A 12576-nucleotide genomic window follows, 5' to 3' on the forward strand; every position below is an offset into this window, starting at 1 on the left:
TGGGAGGCAGTTGAGTCGTTACCAATTTCAGCTGACTGATGCACATTATCAGTTACATATTTTGCATGGTATTCATCATACCAAAAGAAACACTTTCGATGTTTAAGTCGTGCTGGGCATAGATAGTAATACTTCCCGGGACGGGTTGAGAAATCACCGGCTTTGCGTAAGATCATGGCCCCATTTCCACACTCACACATAGGTGGTGTCTTTAACTCTATAATATCTACACAAACACCATTAACAATTGACAAATCAGTTACCAAGGATAACAATTCAAATAAGTACAAATTGTTGCGCCATGATTAATATTATTCTCTTGTAAAAGATTATTTGCACAAATAAGTACACAACCCTAATAAGAACACGAGCATAGTAGAAAGTGTTGGTCAAATGAAATACCAATCTTTCCTCTTGATCCAAGATCTGCACACTGATTACTAATCAAACTAACACTTTTAAGTTAAAACGAGCACAAGGGAAAGGGTGAATCTTATTTTCCCTCTTGATCCAAGAAACTAATTACAAAAAAACTCAAATCCAAACGACGGATTTTATGTTACTGCTAGTCGACAAAACACCTTATTAGAAAAATAAAATGAAATTGTGTTAATTAAAACTTTAGTAGATCCACACAACCAAAAGGCAAACTTGCATCTACACACACAATACTTTATCAACACATAAAAAAGACATCGCCGATCAACGGCGAACGAGAAAAAAAACATTCAAAAGAATCAAATGAGACAGGAATTGATCGGATCTGACGGAGATACAAAGACAACAAGGAAATAGTTGGTAAGGGAAATGGAGATTGCTGGAATTCCAAAAAGTACTCACCGTCCATCTCAACGATGGGGTTGGCGACCTTAATCTTCTCGTCCGCCATCTCTAGACGCACAACCAACAAAGACACTGCTAGGAGCAAAAGCAGAGAGAAGAGAATGAGTGGAGTTGCAGAGAGCGAGCGGAAGGAGTCACACCTTGCTTTGATGCTTTCCTTGCCCTAAAATTACTAATGCTGAGGATATTTTAGTCATATAATTAATAATCCATATTTTTATCTTTACCATAAAAATCATACCAAACAAGGATATTTTAACATAAATATCTTCATTAAAAGATTACTATCATGCAAATTTATAATCCCTCATTAATCCTATCACACAACCAAACACTGCCTAAGTATAATGAACTCTTGAAAAGTAAGTAGCTCCACATGGTAAAAATTCATCTCGACGACCCTCTTGGTGACAACACCTAACTCACCACACTATATCTACCCCATCTAGACATTTAGGGAGATCCTAATAATAGACTTTACGTCGGAGATATCTTTCTCCAAGCTACCATCATTAATTTCCTCTATGGTGGACCGCACCTTAATGATAACTTGCCCCAAGGAAGCAACTTGTGCTTCAATAGTATCCACCTCTATTGCCTTAGCCTTGTTATGTCTGCCTTATGTGTGATTACTCCACTAGTGCATAAGATAGATTTCCTAAGGCGTCAGAGTCCAATGATATTTGATCCTAAGCACAATCCTTAGATATGATCCGCTACCTTAGCGGCCCCCTAGTGCCGGCCCCACGGATATGGAGGGATGTTCATACAGGCACACAGGCCATAGACACAATCCTTAGATGTTTGAATGGTGAGCAGTTGGTTTTGATATCAACTGTCATTGTCTTGATGGTTGCGCATCACTCACTCGTGCGACACTAAGACAGCTTATCCTCATAAAATTGAGAGTTGAGAGAATTATGAGTAAAGAGAGCTTGTCATTCTGATGGTCAGTTTACTTAGGGAACAGAAATTAAAATCAAGAAAAAGTTTTCGCAGTGGAAAAATTTTCGTCATTTACTTCATTAAAATTTTCAGATGGAAAAGAAACGTAATCCATCAACGGATGATTTTAGAGCCAAAATTGATTACCTCAAAATCGGACGGAAAACAACTGATCGAAAAAATGATGCATGTACCCCTTTTCATTTACAAAATTACATCATATAAAAAAATAACGCATGTACATTTTTTTATTTACAAAATTACATTGCATGCCTCCACCTTCCTCTATCAGGATAAACAAACATGCAAAAGAAGAGATTTCTTCACCCTTTCTCTTCTCTTCCTCCAAGGATAATTTTCTACCATAGATTATTTTCCCTTCTTAATCCGTGCTTTAGAGTAAACTTTATGAGGATGATTTATAGCGAGGGGAAGCAAGTTATTTATATGTATCATCTCCAAATAGATTGTTAAATCAAATTGATCAAATTGATTGCATATTTGGAAATATCCTATAAATTAAATATTTTCATTGTAAGAAAATTCTAAAAAATATCTAGGATGATCTTCATGAATATTCTAGAAGAATGGCCATGCATCGAAGAATAAATCTGGACAAATCAAGAACACTAGTTAGGCTTAAAGTCGTCAATTTAGATTGTGTTCGTCAAATTAGTCTGATTTGCTAAATAATTTAAGCGGATTAAATTAAAATTTTATCAATCCATTTTACAAACGGATCGAGACGAGCCGATCCATCTAGGCCCGTGTCCCACACGGGTCAGCTCATGGTAGGCTAGGTTGACCTACGAACTAAAAAAAAATTCTAAAATTTAAAAACTAAATTAGAAAATTCAATGAGCTCGTGGGCTAGACCCACATAATCCACAACCCTTATTGAATTGAGTTTTCTCTCATTTTGTCCCCAGGACGTAGCATAGATGGGGAGTGCATGGTTCTGTGGCTGAAAGGTCCAGGGGTCGATCCCCGGGGTGTCACTGCCTGGGGTTAACGTCTCCGCCATATACTTTCCACCTGTGTACCTGCATTTACCTTCCTCCATATCCGTGGGACCGGCTCTAGGGGGACCGCTAATGTGGCGGTTCCACATTTTTTTTTCTTATTGAATTGAGTTGGAAAATTTTCAATCCGTTAGGATGATGAACCGACCCACCCCACCATATGACAAATTTTGATGGATCGACCCACTCCATCATGAATTAGTCCGTTTGACAACACTAGTTAGGCTTAAACCTAAAATATTTTCCCACTTTACCAGGGTAATAAGGAAAAAATATCCTTATAACGAATAGCTAGCAAGAAAATGTCCAATTTTAAAACATCATCCATGCAAATGAAATATGAATGTGACCTTATTGTTGACCATACAATTATGACACTTTTTCATAGATAACTCATGTTGTTGCCACTAAGAAATCCTATGAATATGCAAAATATATAAATTTATAAGTTCATTTGACAAACTTTGAGCTTAACAATCTATCAATTAATTCATAACACAACCAACTACAACTTCTCATTTCTTATACTCTTCCTCAATAATCAATAATCCAACAAAAATATTATATAGTGCATGAGAGATTAACACAAAGCTAAGGTGGTGTTGATCAGATGATCCAATTCAGGAGGGATTAACTTTATACTGCTCTTTAGGCCGAATTATTAAGGCAGAAAGTAAATTAAAGGGATTGAAATTTGTAACCATGAAAAAATTAAATAGTATAGACACAGAATGTGATGAAAACATGAATTTTATACTATCCAACAGGGACTCAGCGTCAATCCAATTAAACACAATTTTTCATATAAACGATGTTTGCCTACCTAATTACCCCCTTCAAGGAAGTATGGCTCACCCTGGAGGGGCCGCGAAATATGTTTGCCTACCTAAAAGTCATACAATGTCGATACAGCATTTCATGTTGATTATTTAGGCAATATTATACAAATTTGCACACATGACATTTATATAATTTTACATTGAAGACAAATTTAACATATAAGATTGACAATGACTAACATTTTCAGCATGAGATGAAATAATATATAATTACAAATATTCATTCCATCTATACTAGGACACCCTCCATGGATATCAATCACATTCATGTGCCGGATATGGACATGGGAGTTTAATGCCTTTGTGCATGCATAGTGTAAATTGTGAGAAAGTAAGCAATTAGTCTTACAAATGTATCATAAAGACACCCTACAGAATAATCATGTCATTCAAATTAGGCAAATTCTAATCTGGCAAACTAAATGCAACAGAAAACATTTTTTTACCATTTATAATGACTCATGAAGAAACAGACCCTCCTACAATATTGCCCGTAACATCATAGAAACCAAAGAGTAGACTTTCCCAGTTCTCTGACAACCATCTACTCTTTTCTACCATTCTTGCTGGGTGTGTCTTCTATTCTTCGCTTCTTGACAGTCTCTTTTCCTTTTACTCCAGACTTCTTGACTTCATTCCTTCTTCTGAACTCTGTTAGTTCAAAGGCTTGGTGATTATTCAGAATCCTTGTATAATGCTTTGCAATATCATGGAAAACATTCGCAAACAAAAAAAATACATTGATGGTCCAGTTGCAGAATCTATCAAATTAACTAGTAGGCATAAATGTTAAAGGGTCTCCTGCATACATGGACATATAAGCACCCAAAACTGTCTAGAGAGGTGGCTGAAATTTAATGTCAAGAAGCTTCATTATATGAGAAAAGGATTGCCTGTTGAAGCTAGAAGAGAACATAACTAGACGTATCCTTCAGAGTCAGGACATTGTAGCAAAAGAAGTTGCCGCTTTGTGGAAATTTCTCTTTTATAGAGTTCTCTTCAGTATCAGACCAGTATACACTATCATCTTCAGAGGCAGCTTAGTGGAAAGTTCTCTTCAGTAAAGAGAGTTTTAGTTGACAACAGATCAATAAACATTATCTGATTTCATAGGATGGTCCTTGTGCTGAACTTGAGGCCTTGCTTTTGTTATTAATATGGATGAAACATATTATTTGTTTTTTTTTTTTGCACTGTATATTATTTTGTTCTATACTATATACATACAGTTCTCGTATGTGATGAAAAATCCCTCAATTATCATACCAAAGAACTCCATGGAATAAGTATTAACAGATCAGTAATGTTTATTACAATTGAGGATCCTAATGGCACATCAAATGTCGTTTAAGCAAACAGATTGTCACTATTCGGATTAACAAGACACTAAACTGAAGGGAACTCATAATTAGAACATACAACATATGCCTTCAAAGTTCAATTCTTAGTACCAACAACTAAAAATTTGTTCATCGTCTAGGGGATGAATATCTAAAGTGTCAAGTGTCAAACTGGAAGTATTAGGTATGGGTATGGAGGGGATAACATGAAGTTCAAGTATCAACAGGATTTCGAATAATCCATTTGTCCTAGAACATTATGTTTCTCCACTTGAATAATGAGAAACAAGTTTCTTCCTGAGATGCATTTTCAAAATCAATAATTTACATATCCCAACATAACAACACTGTTTGTTTACTTTCAAAAAGGAATATGTTAAAAGTTGAAAATTGTACTACTTAACAAACTTATCCAACAGGATCCTAACAAAAAATAAAACACCAAATCCATCTTAAACAAATAAAAAAAATCAAGCATCTATATCAGTCTCGTCACCAACACTGCCTTCGTCAGTACATAAGACTGACTCCAATTCAGGTTCATCAAGAGACAAATTGACAATTTCAAGAATTGCAACACCCTCCATGTCCATGGAATCAAATCCATCTGCTCCAACATCCCACATCTTACTTTCTCCTTTTGTAACTTTTAATTTTTTGCAATTAAGTCCAAACGTATCTAGGAATATATCTCGTCCGTGTCGTAGCCATATCTGACTGACTTTAAAAAAGTCAATAACATGGTTTTTGCATATCCAACACGCGTATTTGCGTGTTGTGTCTGTGTCCATGTCGTGTTTGACACTTAAAAAAAAAAATTTGGAATGTCCATACTACACAATAAGTATATTTATAACTTGTCCATATGTAGATACGTAAGATGTACAAATTAATTTGATCTCTCTAGTTTCTCCTTGATGAAGTGTCTATCAATTTCAATGTGATTCATTCGATCATGTTGTATTGGATTGTGAGCTATGCTAATCGCAGATATTATCACAACAAAGTCTCATTGGACCATCCCATTTAATCTTCAAATCTTTCAAGATGATTTTTAACCAAAGCAGTTCACACACCTTGAGTTGTTGCTCAGAATTTTACATCTACATTAGATCACACAACCACATCCTGTTTCTTGCTCCTCCATGTCACGAGGTTACCACCAAGAAAGGTGTGATATCAGTGATTGACCACCTATCAACCACTAAACCTAGCATATTCTGTATATGCCTCTAGCACCAAGCCTCCATTTCTTTTAAAGAGAATAATATTTCCTAGTGTTTCTTTGAAATACTGTAATCCTTAGTGAGATGTTTATAAATGAACTTAGTTTGGGTTATGTATGAATTGACAAATCACACTTGTTGCATATGTTGAACCAAGTAACACCGAACTTGGGGTAACCGGTCCGGTCCCATGGAAGTTTCCCATCGACCGCTACAGTAAATCGGGAAGCGCTCACAGCAGGCAGGCCAAAAGCCCAGCATCCCATGGTTGTGCACCCCATTTGGAGGAAAAATCTCTGCAAATGCATCGTAGCTAGGGATCAAACCTCGGATGTCTAGGTGACAATTTGTTGCATATGCTATGTCAGGTCATATATAAGACATAAATAAATTTTCCTATCAAATGTTGATACAATCCTTTATCTGCAGCGACATCTTCCACAGTTATCCCAAGTCACAGATTTGGATCTATTAGAGTACTTGCCGGCTTGCATGCTGATTTGCCTATTTCTTTAAGAAGACATGTGACATATTTCTATTGTGAAATGAAAATGCCTTGCTTAGAGTGAGCCATTTCAATCCAAGAGAGTATTTTAAATTCAAAGTCTTAGAAATTGTCTTTCCTTATCATCCTTTTCTATACTATTATATCATCGACATACACTAAGGTTGTCACTAGTGTTTAATAAACAATGTTTAATCCTTGTGGTTTTCTCTGTACCCCATATCAATCATAACTCTGACAAACTAAGCTTGCGGTGATTGCTTATGTCCATATAAAGCTTTCTTCAATTTACATACAATATGAGCATTCAAATTATTTCATATTATAGTGGGACTTCCATATAAATTACTTCCTCTAGTTCTCCGTGCAAAATATATATATATATATTTTGATATCAAACTGTTGTAAGTCTCAACTATAATTAGTTGTCAATGCTAGTAAAATTTTAACAATATTCATTTTTGCAACTAGAGCAAAAGTATATATAGGTTTTAGTACATCCCTTGATTACCGACCTTTTTTTATATCTCTCTATTGATCGATGTGCTCTATATGTCAATGCATAGACCCATTTACACCCCAAAGGTTTCTTTCCTACGAACAACTTCAACAATTCTGACATTTTATACTTCAATAATGCTTCCATTTCTTATTTCCATTTCTCATTGGATAATGGCTCAAATTAAGGTGGTAGGAATGATAATAGTGTTCAAGATAATCAAAAAGGCTTTGTGTGATGTGAAAACTGCTTAAAAGATAGGAAGTTTGCAAGAGAATATAAAATTTGTTTTATGGACTCTCAAGTTCCTTTTCTAACAGCAATGGAAAGATTTAGGTCCTCATCATCCACATGATGTTCAATTTTAATTTGTAATGAAGAATTAGAAATTGTTACCTCATTCTTAGAATCTGGGTTGGATTCTTGAGCATGCATTAGTTCAAGGACTACCATCTTCTCCCTCGTATTGTCAAGTCTCATATTTTTAATGACAAAGTTGGAATTTTCATGCACAGATTCAAACACAGGTTCAAACATAGGATTGGACACAGGTTCAACCACAAGTTTTGGCATAAATTCAAGCACAAGTTGAGAAAAAGAATCTGACATAGGTTTAGACGCCATTTGACATAAATTCAGAAATAGGATTTGGCACGGACTCATATGTTAACTTAGACATTGAACATAATCACAGGTCAAGTATGAAATCCCCATCCTTATCTTTCAGTAATTCTCCCCTTAGATGAGGTGTAGTGAAGTAAGACGCTTGTTCATTGAAAGTAATGTGCACTAACACATAAAACTTCTTTGATGGAGGATGATAACATTTGTACCCTTTCTAAGTTGAAGAATAACCCACAAATACATATTTTAACATCCTTCCCTCTATTTTGACCGTTCTCATGAACAAATAACACACGCCTAAATATCTTAGGACAAGATTATTTATAGCATGAATGTTTGGATACCATGTTGAGTATTTCTATTGGACTCTTAGACCCTAAGATTTTGAAAGGCTAACGATTTATAAGATAAACGACTGTAAGAACTACTTCCCCCAAAAGATTGAGGCACAATTTTTAGAATAAAAGGGCTCAGATTGACCATAGGAGATGACCACTTTTTCTTTCTACAATTGTGTTTTGTTGTGGTCGCGGTGTATTGACAAAAGATGACTCATTATCCCTTCTTCTTGAAAATAAGAAACTAATACTGATTAATAATCACTAGCATTATATGTTCTAAATCTTTTGATATTGAACCCATATTGGTTGGTAATCATCAGAAAAAAAAAATTAAGAGAACATTATTAACAACAGTAGTAGAAGGACATGAATGAGATAAAAGGGAAAACAACTTCTTGTATTACTTAATACTTTAATAGAAAAGTCACACATGTGTGTTTAGCAAATTCACACACTTCACAATGGAAACTCTCAATATTTATACTTTGGAATAAAGTTGGAAACAAAATTTAAATGCTTTCAAATGGCAGATGTCTAAGTTGGTGGTAGTAGAACCAAATCTTAAATGAATAAAGTTCTGAAACTAAAGTGGCAAGTATCCTGTCTTTGTTAATATTTGATTGACCCAAAGTTTCAAGATAGTAGAGTCTATTTCTTTCTTTAGCATGTCCAATCATCTTTCTCAAATCCTTATCCTGAAATACTCAATAACTATGATAAAAAATCACATTGCAACACAAATTTAAGTAAGATTTTGGATAGAAACATGGTTTGTGGATAATTGGGACTACCATCTTCTCCCTCGAGTACTTGTCTTAACATCTCCTACACCTTCTACAGTAGTCAAAGAACCATTAGTTGTGGATATTTTTTATTGTAGGAGTACATGGAAAAGGTACTTGGTGAGTGGATTAGATGATCAATAGCTCCTGAATTCATGATCCAAGAGTTGAAAAAAGTTGTACCCAACACATTTAATTCAATAGAGGATGAAAACATAATCGCATACACCAATGAATAAGTACCTGAAGGCTTTTCAATGTTACGAATAAGAGATATCAAATTCTCAACCTCTTTTTGGCTGAATCCACCTAATGCCTTTCGTGTTGCTTCATTTTGTTGTGTATTCGCCATATGCATCGGACTATTGATAAAACTATTGATTCTTATTTGTTCTTTTTTATGTCCCACTCTTGGCTGGGAGGTTTTTCAAGAAATTTCCAACACCATTTATGAGTATGACATGCCTTTTTACAATAATTGCACCATAAACTATCACGAAGAGGTTTGACTGTGTTGTAACAGTTGTTTCTACAACTTCTGACATTTTTATAAGTGAAAATTTATAGAAAAATCTAGTGAGAGACAGGAAAAATTAGCAATGAAGGCTGAGTAATAGGGAAAAATCCAACAATAAAGCTGGTAATAGGAAAAAATCGGCAATGAAGGTTGATCAACAACAACAAAAAAAACTAAAAGAAAGCAGGGAAAAATCAATCCAACTATGAAGGCTTGTACGAGAAATATTTTGTTGTCTTTAGAACACACAATAAAACAATAAAGAAAGGTGAACAGGGTAGAAGAGAGGGAGTGGATGCTTGCTCGCAACCATGGCAGGTAAAGACTGTCGGCGTTGACCAACATGGGAAGAGGAGGCTAGGGTTAACATCCTTCAATGGCTGCGATAGGAGAGACGACTAGGATTTGGAGCGACGGCTAAGGTTTAGAGAGACAACTAGGGTTTACTTTTAAAAATTAAACATTGTATTATTTTAAAAACTTGTCTAATATACAGGATCCTAATCTCTTTTTATATATTCATATCATGACTTACTCTTGATACTATATTTTTCTAATAGAAAACTCTAACAAACTATTAAAAAATAATTACACTTTTACAAAATCATGTTTTCTCACAGAATCCTAACTATATCAAAATACCAAAAGATGTAGCAAACAAATAAGCATAGGATGGTAAAGCAACCAAAGCGTCAATAACTTAAAATGGCTTGAATGCATCTACCAAGGTTCAAAATATCGAACCATATTGGAATTTCCACCTTTGACTAAAATAATACTATTTCGAAATTTTGTCAATGTTCCGATACATGGTGTTAGTGACAGATTGAAGGAGGAAGGAGATAAATCAAAGGAAGGAGACCCTGTCGGAGATTAGTGGTATGAGTTTCGGTAATTTACCAAAATGATATATTTCGCCCGACATGAAATGAGGTATCTACAAAGTTCTGCAATATTCAGTCTTAACACATAAATGAACAGCAGGAGTAACTCTATGATTCTAGTTCTCCATCTTCACAAAATGCAAAAATGACTTGTGAACCATAGATATAGCTTGCATATCAATATTTTTCGCAAAACAAAATCTCATATGTTGTAGCCTTGTAGGTCCATAATGACCACAGCCATCATAATGAAAAGAGACCATCAGCGTGCCAAGAGTCAAAACATTCACAGATAAATAATGAAATATGTTCACAATAGAGGTTAGCAATTAGCATCGCCTATATACATGTACAATATAGTCAACCTCTATGAGATAATTAAAAGAATGATTCTAATATAAGGAAGCAAATTACTGACCCTCTAAAGAAGCTTTTAAAGGCTCAACAAATTCAACAAAGTCAATCTCCTCAAGCGCCTTCAGGACATCATCAGCATTGATTGTTTGCCTCTTTGATTCCTTGCAGATATCATTTGCCCTACATAGAGTAATCATTCACATTTCAATCGATAAGAATCAATAGCCAGCATTGTCTGTGCAAAACATACTTCATTTTCCTATACACAGTACGCAGGGATTAATGAATCATTATCGATCCTAAACACCCGTAGAAGGAGAAACGAGGGGCAATTAGAGGACATTAAATACAAACATTTAAAATTGCAAAATACATAACACAAAAATTTAACCGAGCATGTGATAAGAATGAAAAGATAGACAAATCGCAACTAAGTTATAGGTGCCGTCTGTTTAAGGAAGATCGCCGTCCTACTTTCCAAGTCAAACAACATAAACCCTAGAAGCTCCCAGCAACCGCAGGAGAGGAGTCTCACGTGGCGGAGAGGTAATGGATGAATATGCGAGTGCTCTCAGAGAAGGCCAACAGCGCATCTTTATTTACCAATATCTCCTCTTCCCCTCCACCCGAAGACAACTTGGAAAGCTTATCTTTCACCACCCGGCGCACGATAGCTTTGGGGAGTTCCTCGACCTCCACGCTGAGTGTCTTTCCCGGAGTCGAAGACGGAGCCGGCGCCGGAGGCTCCTCGCTCTTCCCAGGTGTTCCTTCCTCCGCCATCCCCTCCCGTCCCTTCCCGTTCGCCAGCTTTTCCAGTAGAATTGATTTCACCTCAATTGTAATTCTTCGCAGGATGTCAGGCCGCTTGGAATTGATTAACCCGATTTGTTTCGATGCGTGTGTCAAACTGGCCGGGCGAGCCATCACTGACCTCTCCGACCCAGCCTTAGCCTGGCGTGTGACATGGCCCTATTGAAAGATTGTTGAGCCGGGGCCCATCTAAAACCGAGCCAAGCATAGTCAGATCTCGGATCTCGGATCTCGGATCTCGGATCGGGCATTGGTCGGATCTCAGGCTGGGCACAATTAGATCCAAGGCCGAACAGGGTTAGGTTCCAAGTAGGACACGGTGCACTAACAGTATGTTTAAGAGGAGGTGAGTTTGTTTGGGATGGAGTGAGTAGGGATGTAATCGAGTCGAGTCGAGTCGAACTCTTAGATGTTTGAGTTTGACTCGTTTATAATCGAACCGAGCTCGATCTTTATTTAACAAATATATTCACGACTCACGAACTTATTCGAGCTTTTATCGAGTCTAAACGAGCTTAATAAATATAAATTATAAATTTAAATATTCATTAAAAATTAAATTATATAATTTTAAAAAATTATAATATTCTGGTTAAAATTTATAATTTTATTCTAATAAATAAATTTAATATATTTATCTATATTTTTCATAAGTAGAGTGTAAAATCTATAAATTCAATATCAAAACTATTATTTTTTTATTTAAAAGTTGATTCATGAGCTTAACGAACATGTTCACGAGTTAACGAGCCGAATATTGTGAAGCTTGAGTTTGGTTTATTTATCTTAACGAGCCTCATTAAACGAACTCAAACGAACTTTTATTGAATCGATTTTTAAATAACTCACGAATGACTTGACTCATTTACAACCCTAGGAGTGAGTTGAGGAGAGAGAGAGGGAGAAATGGATAAGTTTTACCTTGCTCGGCAGAATTTCTTATATCTTGAATCGGGCTTGCTCGTCGGAATTTCTTATATCTAGAATCGGGTGTCAAAAAGAGAAAGGAGAACTTGTTCCAATTTTTTCTCTCCACTTTCAA

At 35.8% G+C, this 12576-nt stretch overlaps 1 protein-coding gene across 1 annotated transcript; it reads right to left on the reverse strand.

The window, feature by feature from the left end:
- Positions 1–3934: 3934 nt before the first annotated feature.
- LOC122047371 (DNA polymerase epsilon subunit 3-like) lies at positions 3935–11576 on the reverse strand. Its single transcript, XM_042608602.1, has 3 exons — positions 11260–11576; positions 10786–10904; positions 3935–4300 (listed from the first exon to the last, which is right to left on the reverse strand). The coding sequence occupies exons 1-3, from the start codon at positions 11502–11504 to the stop codon at positions 4194–4196; spliced, it is 471 nt and encodes a 156-aa protein (XP_042464536.1). The 5' UTR covers positions 11505–11576; the 3' UTR covers positions 3935–4193.
- Between the last annotated feature and the right edge of the window lie 1000 nt (positions 11577–12576).

Source organism: Zingiber officinale, chromosome 2B, assembly GCF_018446385.1.
Source record: "Zingiber officinale cultivar Zhangliang chromosome 2B, Zo_v1.1, whole genome shotgun sequence".
Lineage (NCBI taxonomy): Eukaryota > Viridiplantae > Streptophyta > Magnoliopsida > Zingiberales > Zingiberaceae > Zingiber > Zingiber officinale.

Excerpts from the sequence above, each read along its gene's own strand:
- LOC122047371 (XM_042608602.1), bottom strand. The coding sequence starts at position 11,504 with ATGGCGGAGGAAGGAACACCTGGGAAGAGCGAGGAGCCTCCGGCGCCG. Across the intron at positions 10,905-11,259 it reads ATCCATTACCTCTCCGCCAC|GGCAAATGATATCTGCAAGG; the intron begins GTGAGACTCCTC and ends TACTCTATGTAG. Across the intron at positions 4,301-10,785 it reads TTTAAAAGCTTCTTTAGAGG|AGTTCAGAAGAAGGAATGAA; the intron begins GTCAGTAATTTG and ends TTGAACTAACAG.